The 16532-nt window shown below is 40.0% G+C and overlaps 1 protein-coding gene across 2 annotated transcripts in view; it reads left to right on the top strand.

The window, feature by feature from the left end:
- The window catches only part of AKAP12 (A-kinase anchoring protein 12), a 69318-nt gene that overhangs the window by 31767 nt on the left and 21019 nt on the right, over positions 1 to 16532 (top strand). For both annotated transcript variants that reach the window (XM_087718292.1, XM_087718293.1), the window contains exon 2: positions 7203 to 7317. In XM_087718292.1, coding sequence (XP_087574418.1) covers positions 7203 to 7317 — 115 coding nt within the window. The remainder of the gene's footprint in view (positions 1 to 7202; positions 7318 to 16532) is intronic.

Below are 16532 nucleotides of genomic sequence, written 5' to 3'. Positions count from 1 at the left end.
CCGGAGAGAGGTGTTAACTATCTTCTGGATCCAGCCACGTGTCACCTCCCTGCTGGTTGAGAACAGCCAGAAGGGGCACGGGTCCAGTATACAGGTGGAGGTACTCACCGCTCCCATGGCCTTGTCCACTTCCTCAGGAGTGACAAGTTGAAACTCGCTCCATAAACTCCGCTCAAGACCTTCCCCCGGTACCTCGGCTGGTACCGTGCAATTGGACTCCAGATCTGTCCGAATCCGAGCGACTTTATCCGTTAGAAACTGAACAAATTCCTCAGCTCTACCATGTAAAGTGTCAGCCGCGTCCCTCCCTTTCAAGAGGGAGCGGGTTATTCTAAACAAGGTGGCTGGGCACAATTCAGCGGATGCAATAAGAGCGGCAAAATGCGCACATTTCGCCGCCCATATTGCCACAAGATAGGCTCTGATATAGGCTCTCATCAGTGCTCGGTCTGACTCGGAGTTACTGGCCCTCCAGCAGCACTCTAGGCGTCTCCTTTGGCGCTTCATCACCCGGAGTTCCTCAGTAAACCAAGGAGCTCTCCTGGATCCACTACCTCGGAGAGGCCGTAAAGACGCAATCCGGTTTACAGCCCCCGCTGCCGCTGTATTCCAAGCAGCGACTAAGGACTCTACCAGATTGTGGACGAGAGTGTCAGGTATTTATCTGGGGAAATCTTATTTTTGGGGAAACAAAGTACCTATCTAACTTAAGTCTTAAGTCTTCTGTAGCAAACAAAGTACTCTGCTCAGTAGGTCAAGGAGGACGAGAGGTGATTCTGTCCACCATAGTTTGTCTGATATTGACACCAATGTTTTTATTTGTTATTGCTTAATAGTCATATTGATAGATCGGTTGCATCTTTTGAGGCTTCTACAAAATGCTTACTTTTTCAAAGATGTTATGCTGCAAAGACCAAACTGATATTCTTGTGGGATTTATTGTTTCAGATGAGGATAGTTATTTGATATTAGTCATTTTTCCCCTGCCATTCATGGGGGAATACTATTAGAATAAAATGTATAGGTATGATCTACTTTGAAACAATTAAGACAGTCCTGCTGAAAGAATTTTAACTGTTATAATGCATTGTGCTGCTGAGTCATCTAAGAACATAGAAAAATATTTTAGGATGCTGTTTAGTTTAATCCTACTGAGACAACTGGAACTATCTTATTTTAGGAACGCCTAATAAGTCCAGTATGGAAGGTTTTAATACTATAAGGCAAAATTAGCATTAATATCTTTGGGCCTGGCATGTGGAATTTTTGGAATGGACCTTAGTCTGTGCTGAAGAATGTTGAGAATGATGGTGATTAGAAATGGAAGGAGTTATATCCATATTCATCAGCAGGCTGGTCTGGCTCTACGCTTTGATAACTGGCCAGTTTTGGATTGGATTCTATTTATGAAGAGAATAACTTCTATTAATGAGATGGTTATTGGAGGATTGGGGGGGGGGGTTTGAAAGGAATGAAAATGAAATGAAGAACTGAATGAAATAATTTCTCTTTCGAGAGGATTTTCTGTTCATGGGAGGACACAGACACTGTATACTGATTGAGCAAATATAGCGCTCATTTAACTGCATTTATTAATTAAATAATTAATTTCACAGAATTGTTTACATATATAGATGACTAATTTCAAAGGAATGTTCCTAAATTTAAGCAAAGTATGGATCTTGCCCATTAATTCTGCAACTAGATTGAATTTCAGTTAAATAATCTAAGTTGAAATTCTTGCTCTGTAAATTGGATTGTGGGTTCCCCCCCCCTTCTCCTTGTGTTCATAATATGAAAGTGTGTGTGTGTGTGTGTGTGTACACATCTGCAGGAAAAGCAAGCTTTAGGGCTTTCCTGGTTTTTGCTTTTTATGCAAAAATGTTATCCTGTTGGCCCTTGAGACATGATCACTCTAATTTTGCATTAGTCCATTTGTGCTTTTTATTTCCTTTTGCCATTGATGTTATTGTATTTTTTAAAGAATGTCTGTTGTTCTATTTAGAAAAAAGTTAACTACTGTAGAAATTTAATGAATAAATACTTTTAAAAAAATTTAAAAATATGATTATGCATATTTCAGTTCTGATGGCATTTAAGAAGGGTTATTGGTTGATTTATGGTGAGGTTTCTTTTTCTTTAAGTCTGGTAAGAGGCCCTTGTAGCTGAACAAGTAGGGTATAGTGTTTTGCTGGAAGTCTGGCGTTTGAGGGAGAGATGTGCTCTAAACTAGCTAAAGTAGCTGAAGTGTTTTACACAAATTCAAACCATTAAAATTAACATGCTTTAGTGCAGTGGGAAGAACTGAGAATGCCCTCAAGGACAGGGAGATGTTAATATATAAGACTCTCAAGCATGTACTGGCTCTGGGAAGTGGGGGGGGAGGGAGGTGGGGGGTTAGGCGGGAGGGTGGGGGGAGGGAGGGATATATACTAGGTTAGATTTCAATGTAATGTGACTTCATATGTATACTGTTTTTCTATAATTTCTTTGTAAAAATAGGATAAGTTAAGTACACTGACATATAGTAGAAATACACCAAGGGGAGGAGGAGTGGGATAGAAGAAAGACGGGTAGAGAGGGACAGGGGAGAGGATGGGAGGGAGGGTGAGAAGGAAAGGAGGGAGTGGATCGGGAGCAGGGGTGGGTTCCTCCCGGTTCACACCGGTTCTTGCGATCCGGTTCATCAGTGAACCCGGAAGTAATTAACTTCCGGGTTCCTAGCTCCTAGCCCCTGTTGCTGGGTGCCTGCAGGGTTTTTCTTTTTAAAAAATGCCTCTCCGGAGAGGAAGCCCTGTCAAAGCGCACCTTTCCCGCCTCGGCGGCTGCAGGGACCACCCCACCGCTTTATCTTCCTCCTCCTCCTCCCCTTCTACTCTGAGCAGCAGCAGCGGCAGCCGAGCCAGGAAATGGGCGCTTTGGCAGGGCTGTGGAAGCTCTGTCAAATCGCACCTTTCCCGCGTCGGCGGCTGCAGGGACCGCCCCGCCGCTTTATCTTCCTCCTCCTCCCCTTCCGCCCTGAGCAGCAGCAATGGCAGCCGAGCCGGGAAATGGGCGCTTTGGCAGGGCTGTGGAAGCCCTGTCAAAGCGCACCTTTCCCACGTCGGCGGCTGCAGGGACCGCCCCGCCGCTTTATCTTCCTCCTCCTTCTCTTCCCCTTCTGCCCTGAGCAGCAGCAATGGCAGCCGAGCCGGGAAATGGGCGCTTTGGCAGGGCTGTGGAAGCTCTGTCAAAGCGCACCTTTCCCACGTCGGCGGCTGCAGGGACCGCACCGCCGCTTTATCTTCCTCCTCCTCTCCTTCTGCCCTGAGCAGCGGCAGCCGAGCCGGGAAATGGGCGCTTTGGCAGGGCTGTGGAAGCCCTGTCAAAGCGCACCTTTCCCGCGTCGGCGGCTGCAGGGACCGCCCCACCGCTTTATCTTCCTCCTCCTCCTCCTCCCCTTCTGCCCTGAGCAGCGGCAGCCGAGCCGGGAAATGGGCGCTTTGGCAGGGCTGTGGAAGCCCTGTCAAAGCGCACCTTTCCTGCGTCGGCAGCTGCAGGGACCGCCCCACCGCTTTATCTTCCTCCTCCTCCTCCTCCCTTTCTGCCCTGAGCAGCAGCAATGGCAGCCGAGCCGGGAAATGGGCGCTTTGGCAGGGCTGTGGAAGCTCTGTCAAAGCGCACCTTTCCCACGTCGGCGGCTGCAGGGACCGCCCTGCCGTTTTATCTTCCTCCTCTCCTTCTGCCCTGAGCAGCGGCAGCCGAGCCGGGAAATGGGCGCTTTGGCAGGGCTGTGGAAGCCCTGTCAAAGCGCACCTTTCCCGCGTCGGCGGCTGCAGGGACCGCCCCACCGCTTTATCTTCCTCCTCCTCCTCCTCCCCTTCTGCCCTGAGCAACAGCAATGGCAGCCGAGCCGGGAAATGGGCGCTTTGGCAGGGCTGTGGAAGCTCTGTCAAAGCGCACCTTTCCCGCGTCGGCGGCTGCAGGGACCGCCCCGCCGCTTTATCTTCTTCCTCCTCCTCCTCCCCTTCCGCCCGCAGCAGCAGCAACGCCAGCCGAGCCGGGAAAGGAGCGCTTTTGCAGGGCTTCCGCCGCGCCCCCAAGGACCGCTGACCTCGCGCCTCCGTTTCTTCTTCTTCCCCAGCCTTCCCAGTTAGCTTGCTTGAAGCTCCGAGGAGGCGGGAGGAGGGTCGCAGGAGTGGAAGTGGGGGGAGGTCTTCCTGGCCGGGAAGAGCTGAGAGGCTGCCGGCCCCTTTCACAGGAAAGTTAACTTTTCTTGGCGAAATCCTCCCCCCCCCCCGCGTGGGTGAGTGTTCGGCTGTCCTCTTCCCGTAAGCCGCCCGGAGTTACCTGTGTGTGAGGTGGGCTGCCCTATGCATTTGCGTGTGTGCGCTGGAAAGAGAGTGAAAAAGAGAGGGAGAAATAATTATATTAATTAGATAGATCAGTCTTTCGCCACCTTGGAGACTTGAAAGTGTGTGGACTTCAACTCCCAGAAAGGGAGTTGGGAGAAAGGGAGAAAGGAGGAGAGAATGAAAGGAAGATGGGGGAAAGAAGAAAGAGGTAAGGAGAGGAGGATGGAAAGGAGAGAAAGAGGGGGAGAGAGGGTAGAAAGGGGAAGAGGAAGAGCAGGAGTAGGAGAAAGGGAAGGGAAGAAGGAAGGGAAAGGAGAGGAAGAAGGAGGAAAGTAGAGAAGGGAGGGAGGGTGAAAAGAAAGAGGTAAGGAGAGGAGGATGGAAAGGAGAGAAAGAGGAGGAGAGAGGGTAGGAAGGGGATGAGGAAGAGCAAGAGTAGGAGAAAGGTACAGGAAGAAGGAAGGGAAAGGAGAGCAGGAAGGAAGAAAGTAGAGAAGGGAGGAAGGGAGAAAAGAAAGGGAAAATAAGGTGGTGTTATAACAGGAGGAAGGGATGGTAAACAAAGCAACCCAAACTGTATATTATAACCTATTAAATGAAATAATAAATGTATAAGAATGATAAATGTTAAAACACTTGTAACCAAACGACATGCTATATGTGATGATGGGTTTTTTTTCTTTTTGTTTTGTTTTGTTTTTATTGTTGTGGGTATGTGTCGTCTATGTAACAAAAAAAATTAAAAAAATTATTTTTATAAAAAGGTGGAGAAACACTGAGATAGATGATAATGAGGGAGGGAGAGGGAGAGAGAGAGAGAGACCATAACTAGATAGACAGATAGGCAGGCAGATAGACGGATGGATAGAGAGAAAGAGAGAGAGATAGGTAGGCAAGCAGATAGATGGATGGAGAAAGAGAGGGGGAAAGAGGGAGAGGGATACCATAACTAGATAGGCAGGCAGATAGACAGACAGATGGATGGATGGATAGAGAGAGAGAGGATGTATATAATTAAGGTGACCAGACGTCCCTAGCGAGGTCGCGGGCTGGCAGTTACTGCTGCGGCCTAGCTTCCCCCCCCCCCGGGTCAATGGTGTCCCTCTTTACCAATCTGAAAATCTGGTCACCTTACTTGTTTAGGTAATTCTGAGGTGGTTGATGGTTCTGTGAGTGCCTGTCCTTTATAATTTTCCACATTGCCTTGATGGTTTTTATTCCAGTGACTTTGTCTTTCCTGTTCTTAGGCTTAGGAAAAAAAAACTGGTTTCATTGGCAGTCTTTCTTTTGGGGGGGGTTATTTTTTTGGTGTTTTCCTAGCACTGTCATAGTTTGTGGGTGTGGGTGGGTGTGTAATGTCCCACAGTTATCTATGCATTAATAATGATCTAGTAATATTAATAATATCTAGTAATTAGTAATATCTAGTAATAACATCGACTTGGCCACTCCCACCAGGTCACATGGGTGGCAGGCCACTCCCATCCGGTCACATGGGCGGCAAACCACTCCCATCTGGTCACATGGGTGGCAAGCCACTCCCATCCGGTCACATGGGCGGCAAGCCACTCCCATCCGGTCACATGGGCGGCAAGCCACTCCCACAAAGGAGGCCACGCCCACAGAGGTGGTTCGAACAATTTTTGAAACCCACCCCTGATCGGGAGAGAGGAGTGGTAGAGGGGGAGGGGAAGTAGGGTAGAGGGGGATGATGGAGGGAAGATAGAAAGTTGGAGGGGGGTGGAAGAAAGTGGTGTATGGAGAGTGGAAGAGGTATATTGGGTTTGCATTTTGGGGGGTATTGTTGACAAGAGGAATTGCTGCGATTATTGTTTAATGTTGTATGGCGCCGGCTATGCACAGTATATATGTGAGTGTATGAAAATGAAAAAGTGGAAAATAAAAACTTTTTAAACGAAGGACAGGGAGAACTGTCTGAGACAAAAACAGTTGGCATTATTGTCAGCACCAGGAAAAGGGCATTGCTTAGGAGAGAGTGTGAGTTAGGATTGAGGTGTCACCTGAACAAATGAAGGAAGCAGGCCTGCATGTTTATGAGGCAAATTTCAAACCAACTCATCCCTTTTCAGTCTGGCAAGAACTTCTGTAACATTAACTAAAATGAACGTCTGCCAGAGGCACCAGGCTAGAAAGCAGGAGATGGTGAGTTCTAATCTCACCTTCGATGTGAAAGCCAGCTGGGCGACTTTGGGCTAGTAACTCAGCCCAACTCATCTTACAGGGTGCTTGTTGTGAGGAAAATAGGAAGAGGGAAGGTGTGTTGGATAGGTTTCCACCTTGAGTTATTTGTAAAAAGGGAGGATGCAAATACATAAAATAAGAGATACCGCATATGACTGTTTTAATTTACTGCCCTCTGTTTCAGAGAAAGATATCATCTGTTAATTCTTTCTGCTGATGATTGGGCTGTCTTTATGTTTGTATTTGTTAACACAGTGTTCGTGGCTAGAAAGAATACATTTTGATAAAGCTGATACCAGCAAATTAGTTTGTTAGTTTTTATGTTCTCTTTTAAAACTTCTATTAAAAATGTGTGTGTGTGTGTGTGTGTAGGATTAGTATTTATATAGTGTGTATGAATAATTTGAGGTATGGATCAGTTTAGAACATACTTCAGCTGGATCATTTTTTTAGAAAGTGTTACCACATGTACAAACGTTTTTCAAAATTGTGAAATTGTAATCAAGCCACCTGGCGCAGAGGTACATTTTATGATTTCTAAACTGAAAAAGACACATTATAAAATACATTCTCTTTCTTCTAAAAAAGGGTAATTAAAAGATTGTTATATACTGACAATTATTTTTCCTTCCCTTTTTCCTTCTTGTGTTTTATTTCTCTATGTAGATTTTACATAAAAATGGACAGATATCCAGCATTAGTGAAATTACCAAAGAGCACATGGAGCTCAGCCATGAACCAGAAGTGCTGAAAGAACAGCAGGCAGTTCTTACATTAGAAGGTAAGGAGATGTTTATGGCTACAGGAAAGATTCCTTGGAATTCTGGAAAAGATCAAAGTATGTTGGAAGTTCTGATCTTTTTATACAGAAATGGTAGAATATGTGAAGATACAGTCCTTTTTGTTCTCCCAAAATATTATGTGCTAAAATTGATATTCTGAAATATCAATATAATTCAGATATACAGTTGTAATATTGACGTGCAGTGGATGTTTACAGAGGTATGTAAATAGTATAGTGAATTCTATTGCAGTTAACAGAAGCATTTGCATACCTGGGGCTATCCAGTTCTTTTTATAGCCCATGTAAGTTACACACATGCTGGAACATGAATAACCTCCATAACACATAGATCAAGAGATCTTTAAGATACAGGAGCCTTGACTGCATACATGCCTGTTGCAATGAGGATGAAAGGAACAAAGCTTTCTAAAACATTTAAAAATATTGCATTTACTGTGATGCATGCCATTGTTCCGATTGCCCATATAGAATATAGTTAACTCCTCAAAAAAACTATTGTCAGCTATTTGGAATAATCTGGACAAGTGAGCCCCTGCTGTAGCCTTCCTATTGACATTAAATTAAATTATAAATAGAAGGCATTGATTCTAAAGGAATGGAGATTAGCTTTAATATTTCCCACTGTTGAAAGCTTTGAAGGGTGAGCAGGAGACAAATCATGTAGAGAAGGTCTGCCTATGTGCTCATTAAGTGCTGACAGTACCTTGATGACACATAATCAAAAAAGAGAACTGGTATTTGCCTGGATGATTGATTTTAGACCATACTCTCATTTTGCGCTATCTAGTTGAAAACTATATTTTTAGACTAGGATCTGTGCTATTTGTGACTTTATTGAGTTCAGATTCACTTCACAGATGTGTTTCAAGGTAGTTACACCTTTTTTTCAAGCTGGCAAGATACTCAAATCAGATAATAATTCCTAAATTCAGAAGAGTCCTAATTCTGGCATGTTAGTGAAAACACAGGAAGGCATGAACTACATTTCTTACTTACTGCATTTCTGTATTTACATAGTAAAAACATTGATAATCTCCACAGTTCATCATAACTGATAAAGAAAAATAGTAATATTCAAAAACTAAATAATAAATGAATGATTGTTTAAAAAAGCAAACTTTTATGAAGAAATTCAGAACACTTAAATCAAAAGCAAATGTATGGTGATGATCTCAGTAGTGTTTGCATTGTTTAGTAGATGCAGTGTTTGTTGCTTTTTACAGCCTACCACAATTACAATTAAGTAGCTAAAATATGAAAATATCCATAGAATGTAAAGTGTTCATTATGCCAGAATTCTCTCTGTGCCTATAAGGAAACCTAAACAAGTAGCATAAAAAAGATCCGAATACATGAATTTTGACAGGAGTTCCTCACAGGATACAAGAATCATTCACAACTTCAAACAACTTGGCTGCATATGCTGTTGCAAGAAAAAAAGAATAACTTGGTAATGTCAGTTTAGTTGCAGTCTAATAGTTACATATAGATTTTTGCCTTTGGGAGTTCTCCATTTGATCCGTAGTGGTCTCCCTTCCCATTTCATAACTCCCATTTCATAACTCCCTCAGGCCCTTTAAGACTCTTGATTGTTTCCACAATGCAATTCTTAAACTCAGTCATTCTGTGAACAAAGGTTCTTCACTTGATCCAGATTAATTTCAACTATTCCCCAATCCCAGGATATAGAGGTAAGTATATGTTCAGGATCAACATCAAAATTGCCCACTAATGGTCAGTTAGACCAGTTAGGCCATTTAGAAATGGTCCTGGGAAAAAGTCAAATAAAAGCTTACTTGAAAGTTAGATTCAATTTACAAGGAAGAATTATCTTTAGAGAATTTTGATTGGCAGCAACCAAGGTCTAGATACCAGAAGTTTTGGCTTTAAAAACCATCAACATCAAGCAGTCTGTGCTGAGACAATACCTGTGAATTGGCCTCTGATCTTGTTGCCAGACTCCTCTTAGCTCTTTGATGTTTGATCCCTGGACAATTTCCAGAATCTGTTTTGGACTCTGACTTAATTGCTCTTGGCTGTTTTTAATGGTGTTTTATGGCTTGTCTCCCAACTTTATCTTCAACAGTTTATTGAGTTTTTCAGTTTTGTTGCCTGGTCACTTTTGGGGAGAAAAAAACATGTTTCTGAAATAATCTCTTGACAGTTTTATTGTTGTAAAAGATATAATGAATTCCTAAGTCACACTGGGCAAGATGACATTACCATGAAAATTAGTTTTTGTGGTAGGTTAATTCCAGTTCTTCAACACTAGCTTGAAATAAATCTCTGGAAACACAGTCAGATTCTTATATACTACCGTAATAGACATACAAATTTCCAAGAATGCAGCCCAATATAGTAGATAGAAAGAACATTCAAAGTGATATTCAGTAATTGTAACCCTATAGGCAATGCTATTATTCCAGTTATTATGAACTAGGATTTCCCAAATTGCTTCTTTCTTTGGGACCTTAAAACTATAGCTTCTAAGCCCCAAAATAACCCTATAATTAATACTCATTTGATACAATTTATTAACTGACCTTTGAGACTAATGGCATAAAGTTAAAAAAATAATAAGACAACTTGTGACGAGTACTAATGTGCATAGCAAGCAAATAAGTAGCAGTAGTTTATGAGAATTTATCACACTATTCAAATCAGTGGAGGAAAAGACCAGGTGTTCAGAGAATAGAACTCCAATTCATTATGAGAAAGATGAGATGGGAGGTCAGAGAATGGCAAGGGAGATGTGGGAAATTTCAAGAAGTGTTTTATTCTGCAGTGTTCAACCATAGCAGAATGCAGGAGAAACAGAGAGAAGCATGCCACATCCAAGAAAGCCGAAATTACCATATTTTTCAGAGTATAACACGCTCAGGGGTATAAGATGGACCTAGATTTTGGGGGAAGAAACAAGGGAAAAATATCTGCCTCTGCCTCCCAGCAATTTGCCTCCTTGCAACAAACAGTACAGACAATATGCACTGTTTGTAGTGTTATATTTCAGGCTATACTTGTACAAATGCTGCTAAAATGTGCTTTCTGGAAGTATAGTTATTTTCTGCTATTTAAAAGAATAGCACTTTTTAAAACAATAGCATTGGGCCTCTTCAGATCAAGCATTTATTTTAAAAAGCTTCTTCATTTTGTTACGTTTTCTAAAACAATAATAAAGCAGTCTTTAAAAAATAAGTCTAATAATTTGAACATTCTATAGGCATTTATAGTTGTTGACTTACTTCCTTGCAGCAAACAGTCCGATTAGCACAAGAAAAAATAATCTGCCTCTCAGCAATTTGCCATGTGGAGCAAACAGCTAGCTTCACTTTCAGTTTCTCCAGATCATCAGCTGTTAGAGGCTGTAGAGATTGCTATAGTTTATTGAAGCCTCCGCAAGCCCCCTTTGCTGCAAAGAGGTAAATTGCTGGGAGCAAAGGCCAAAGGGTGTACATTTGGTGTATAAGATGGACCCAAATTTTCACCCTCTTTTTGGGGGGGGGAAGATGCGTCTTATACGCTGAAAAATACTGTACTGTAGTTTCCTGACATAACTAGCAAATCAGGAAATAAATGGAGAAACGTACATTCTGTAGCACTTACACACTCTCACACACTCTCACACATACACTAAGGGATGACACCTACTGCTACTAGAATTCTGGTAATTGTAGTCCCACAGCAGGTAACAGATTATTGAAGGAATCCTATTTTTCTTCAGCTGAGGACCTTTCCCCAGCTAGGTGTGCCTGCTAGTTTCCTTCTATTATATAAGGGTACCATTTTCACAGTAATGTAGTAGAAAATTGTTCCCTGCAGGCCATATCATAGTTAATAAGAATAAATTTGCAAATTGAGCCAAATTTGAGATATATATTTGAGATGAGGAACAAATCATGTAAACTATATACCAAGTGGGTGTGAGTTGAACCACTTCTGTTTCTTACTTCAAGATATTAATAATATGCATTAACTTGAGTTATTCCTCCAGATCAAAACAATAAGGGGAGTATTTTTATATTACAATGCCATGTTTTATTATCATTAAGTACCTTAAGTACTCAGTGTAGGAAACCAAAATTGAAACTTAGCTGATAGATACCCACCATAGTGCATTTGTTTTTCAATATCAAATCACATATTTAATGTTTCATGTACCATGCAAATCTTTTAAATCTTTTGAGATGTGTTAGTATATTTTCTAACACATCTCAAGCCTGCAATACTGCATTCTAATTACTGAGCCACCATGGCGCCCAGGAATAGGAGTGTAAGCATTTTTTTCCCTTCAGTGAAAGATCAATTCTAGTCCTTCCAATTTACTGTATTAACCCTAATTCATAACTTGCATGCCAGCGATGGTTGAATGAAACGAGCTGCCTTGTGATCTTTTCTGAAAGACATTAGAGTTTTCTAATGCAGGGTCAGTGTAAATTAGATTAAGTGAGGCATGAAATTTGCTTCCAGATGTATACTAAGGGTGACAAATTAATTTAAAATTATCTCAGTAGTGATATAAGTAAAATAATTGTATTTTGATATTTCCTTAGTATTGCAAACATGCTTATGAATTCCAAAAATTGCCTACCCCAAATATAAGTGCTTGTCAACTATTGTAATTTAAATGAGGAAGATTAGTTTATTACAGAAAGTAGTGCCACAAAGTATATTTTAAGAGTGCTTTGTGGATCAAACTAATATAAAATCTGTTTTAAAATATACAGTATTTTGCCTGCATTAGTCAAAGAAGAATATTGTGAAATAATTAATACTTTACTTTTTCAAGCTACAAATTTTTAGTAAAATGATTTAAAATAGCAGTATACTTTAAATCACTCTTTTTGTCTAAGTGTGTGTGTGTGTGTGAGAGAGAGAGAGAGAGAGAATACAGATAGATGCAGTGTATGTTAGAGAGACAAAGATAAATTTGTAAAATAGTGTCTCTATATAATGTCTTAGCTTTTGTTCTGAAAGTATATTGCAAATATATAGAAGCATACAATGGTTGATTTAAGCGAATTCTGCTAATCTGCAGTCCCAAACTTTTTGTAACCATTAGAGATGACCAAAGGGCAGAGATTTCAGTTTTAAATTTGGAAGATACATGTTCTCTTCCCCAGTGAGCAATTAAAGAATGGCTGGCCACAAAGAGTTGTCCGTCAAAGATTAACGTACTAAAACACAACTTTAGTCTGCCTTTTTCAACAGACAGTGAAAGTCATGTGTGTCTGTGTGTGTGTGGGGGGGGGGTTAGCTCTGCTTTTCTTCAGCTTCTTCATTATCTTTCCCTCCCTTCAATAAATATCTCAGTTGGAGAAATAGAAATAAAGGAATCCTTTACATTGGAGGGGAAAAAATCCCTTAATTTTTATCAAATGGAAAAAATAATGGGATTATTATCACAGTACAAAAAATCATTTTTCAAATAAACTGATTACTATTTTATGTGTGTGGTAGTGATTTTACACTGAAGAATTTTTGCCAAGAATTCAGGAATTTAGAAGACATCTGATTATTAATTCACAGGGAGGGAAATCTTAGCAATTCAGAAGGAAATTCAGTTGAATTGAATGGGCTTGCATGCCAAGTAAGAGAATACAAAATACCTTCAATGATTACTTTAAACTTTACTGCTATTTTAAATTTGATGGGAATCTGACATTATCCTTTGATTAAAACATCAAAGTGCTAATACTAATGCTTTCATGTATAAGTAGAAATAAATTCCATTAAAACGAATGCTTAGTGAATACATATGCATGTGTAGAAATAGTGAACTTTCCCCTGTTTTTAAATCAGGGATTTTACATAGTGCTGATTTCAGAGAAAGCCAAGAGCATCTTAGACTACACAGTGTGTTGGGATGATTGATTTAGAATTGGCCTATGTATTTTATGTCTACATTCACTGAGAAGTGTCAGAAAAGAAACACAATGCTGATAATCTTCCAATTTTTTGAGTGTTAACATATTTTTTTTAGTTTATAAAAAGGTTTACTATTGAACTTTCTTGCAATTTATTTGTTCATCCTAGCATTTAATTTACCCCACGATTTACACAGACATCTTTCATTCATTCTAGAGTTGATCATAGATTATTTTACTAATATTAAAGCAAACTATGATGAGAGCAATTTAAAAACCAAGGAGGGAATTTACACATAAGGGGGAAGAATATGAAAGTATGCAATAAGTATCCACTTTCTCTAGTTATGGTTTATGGGACCAATCCCAGACTAGGTACATTTAGATTGCTTGTTAGAATCTAATATAGTAGGTTATAGCTTGTAAATGGTGGTGCAGGTTTTTTCTGTAATTTACCAGAATAATATAGGCTCTGACTGAATATAAATTAAATGGCTTTGTGTGTGTGCACGTTTGTATAAACCGGGAATGTGATTGAGCTGACTTGTGAGAAGAGTATAAATTGTGAAATATCTGCACACATACCTAGGGGCTGTTTTATTTGGTACCCTCTTCTCTTTCCAATTGTTACACCATTTGAGATACACTTCACGTATTTCAATAACTCTAGGGAGAAGAAAATGAAACCCTTGCATATACTCTGGAAATAGGCAAATACTAGGATTTAAATATGAGTGTCCTAACTAACTCAGACATAGCAATAGCAATAGCAGTAGACTTATATACCGCTTCATAGGGCTTTCAGCCCTCTCTAAGCGGTTTACAGAGAGTCAGCATATTGCCCCCAACAATCTGGGTCCTCATTTTACCCACCTCGGAAGGATGGAAGGCTGAGTCAACCTTGAGCCGGTGAGATTTGAACCGCTGAACTGCTGATCTAGCAGTAGCCTGCAGTGCTGCATTTAACCACTGCGCCACCTTGGCTCATAACATGAGTAACAGAAGAAAGGAAAGGGGGTCATCTTAAACCTGTGGCTATTCTCCTTTAGGATAATTGAAGGAGACCTCTTTTAATGTTAACTTCACTGTATCTAATTCTCAGTACTAATCTAATTGTAATAGAATAGATAGGCCAAGTTCATTTTTAATTTGCCCAGTTGAATGTAGCTGTATGGAATCCAGAGATAGTGGATAATTTTCTTTCGACATAAAAAGCGTTGCAATATTAGATAGAATTACTTCGTGAATTGTTAGGGGTTTCTTAAACCACTGTCAATTTAAAGCAAATATTTAAAGCAGTGGCCAGCTCTCACTTACGGTTAAGCAAACACTGATCAACAGGGGATTAAATATGAAACAGAAAGCACATTTTGGCCTTAGATGCTTAAATATTAAATAAGCTTCAGTTTTATTTTAAAAAATGCTTGGAAGGTTTGAGTGGATGGAAGGCTTTGGAATATGGAACACTGGGTGTGTGTATGACATGTATCTGATGCATACAGAATGCAGAGAATTCATGGAGAAAATCCAGGGCAATGTAACAAATCCTTGGAGGGAAAAGTCAACCAACTCCAGATGTTGATATGGTTGACTGCAAACGCAAGAGGGGGGTTTCAGATTTAGCTATTTAAGCCTGGGAATTTCGTTCTTTCTTCCAGTCACAGGAAATAGAATGCCTTCTTGTATTAAGAGAAGCACAAAGTGGAAGATTACAGAAGAAAAACCCTTCCTCAGCTTCTTCTGTTTGTCACAAGCAAAATATATGAATTAACACTTTTAAGTATTATGTTAGTAAATAATAAGGTGATACTTATTTTACACTGGAAATAAGTTTTAATAATGAGGGGGAAATATGATTATAACATTTATAACATGATTACATGAAATTAAATTATGGTATAGGCTGCAGACTTTTTCTAGTAAAACATTTGCCCAGGGAAATAAGAAAACAAAACTTGTTGGGCCATTAAAATATAAAAATGTATGTTGAATTAGAGAAACTGCAGATAACCAACTAGCATCAACTAGGTGACTACAACCTAGATTTTATTTCATATTTAACATGATTTTAAATCTTTGTGGTAGAATGCTGATAATTGACTTTCTTGTATTTTGAAATTATTATTTTTTCTTGATAAAGCTTGGGAACTTAAAAGGCAGTTATAAAATAGATACAGGGAGGATTAATTTATGCTTTCATATGATAGTTTATTATATGATGGAGTTGGCAGAGCGATGAGCATCTGATAGGTGCAGATTTCAAATTCTTAATGTTGTAATCTGTTCCTGCAGCTCCTTTAAAAAAAAAAAATCCTCATGGCTAAAAATGCCTCTGGTCTCAATAGGTGCTCCATACCCCCAGATGTCTAGAAAACAAGAAAATAATAAACTGGTGAGCTTGTATTTGGAGCTTGTTTTCTGTGCATGTGTATGTTTTATCTGGGGAAGGGTTGAAGTGGGCATAGTAGCTGTTTTATTTACTTTTGCATGGTGTGTGTTTCATCAGGCTTCTTTCTGTTTTGATTTAACTGTAGGGTGTTGTTTTGCTTCAACAAGTGTTTGTTTCTGTAGATCCTGTCATCAATTTCCTTTTTGTGTTTGTGGAGCAAAAAAAAGTGATTTGTCAGTTTGGATTCAGATCTGTCCCCCACTTCACAGCCACTGCCTTTTATTTTTATTGCTTTATTAAATTTGTTTGCTGCCCATCTTCCCAAAAGATTATTTTTCTTGTATCACTTCGACTTGGAATGAAGTATTTGACTGAGACCAGAGCTTAGTTTAGAGGATCCTCTCAGTTGTAAAAGGCTTGTAAAGTACCTTCTTTATGTCTGGCATATTTTAGGCTTGACTCCAAGCCTAATAGCTAATTCTTTTAGTTTTGATTTTAAATTGTACTGGATTAGCGTCTTTTTTTAATGTGTTTAGAATTTAAATTTATGCTCACATTCTGCTTTTAAATTGTTTTTAATGTTTAAGTACTTTCTAATTTATCCAGATAACTGTCATTATTCATTAGAACTAGGATTATGTAGAGGTGTATCTCATTTTATTACGCAAATGGAAGGTTTGTGGCAACCCTGCATTGAGCAAGACTATCCATGCCAATTCCCCCTCCCCAAAAATGTGTGTGCAACTTGCTTTATTGCAATACTTGGCTTTATTGCAGTGATTTGCAACCCAACCTGCAATATCTCCCAGGGCCTAAACCAACAATTTCACAGCAGGTTCAAATACTGGGAGTTTTTTTAAAAATTAATTTAAAAATAACAGAAAAAAGGGGGGGGGGAATTACAATGCAAGTGCATTCTCAAAGGAAAGAAATGTATA

This window comes from Thamnophis sirtalis, unplaced genomic scaffold (genome assembly GCF_051295495.1).
Source record: "Thamnophis sirtalis isolate CommonGarterSnake01/CBP01778 unplaced genomic scaffold, rThaSir2_p1.2 scaffold_6, whole genome shotgun sequence".
NCBI lineage: Eukaryota > Metazoa > Chordata > Lepidosauria > Squamata > Natricidae > Thamnophis > Thamnophis sirtalis.
This window is presented reverse-complemented; position numbering and strand designations above follow the sequence as displayed.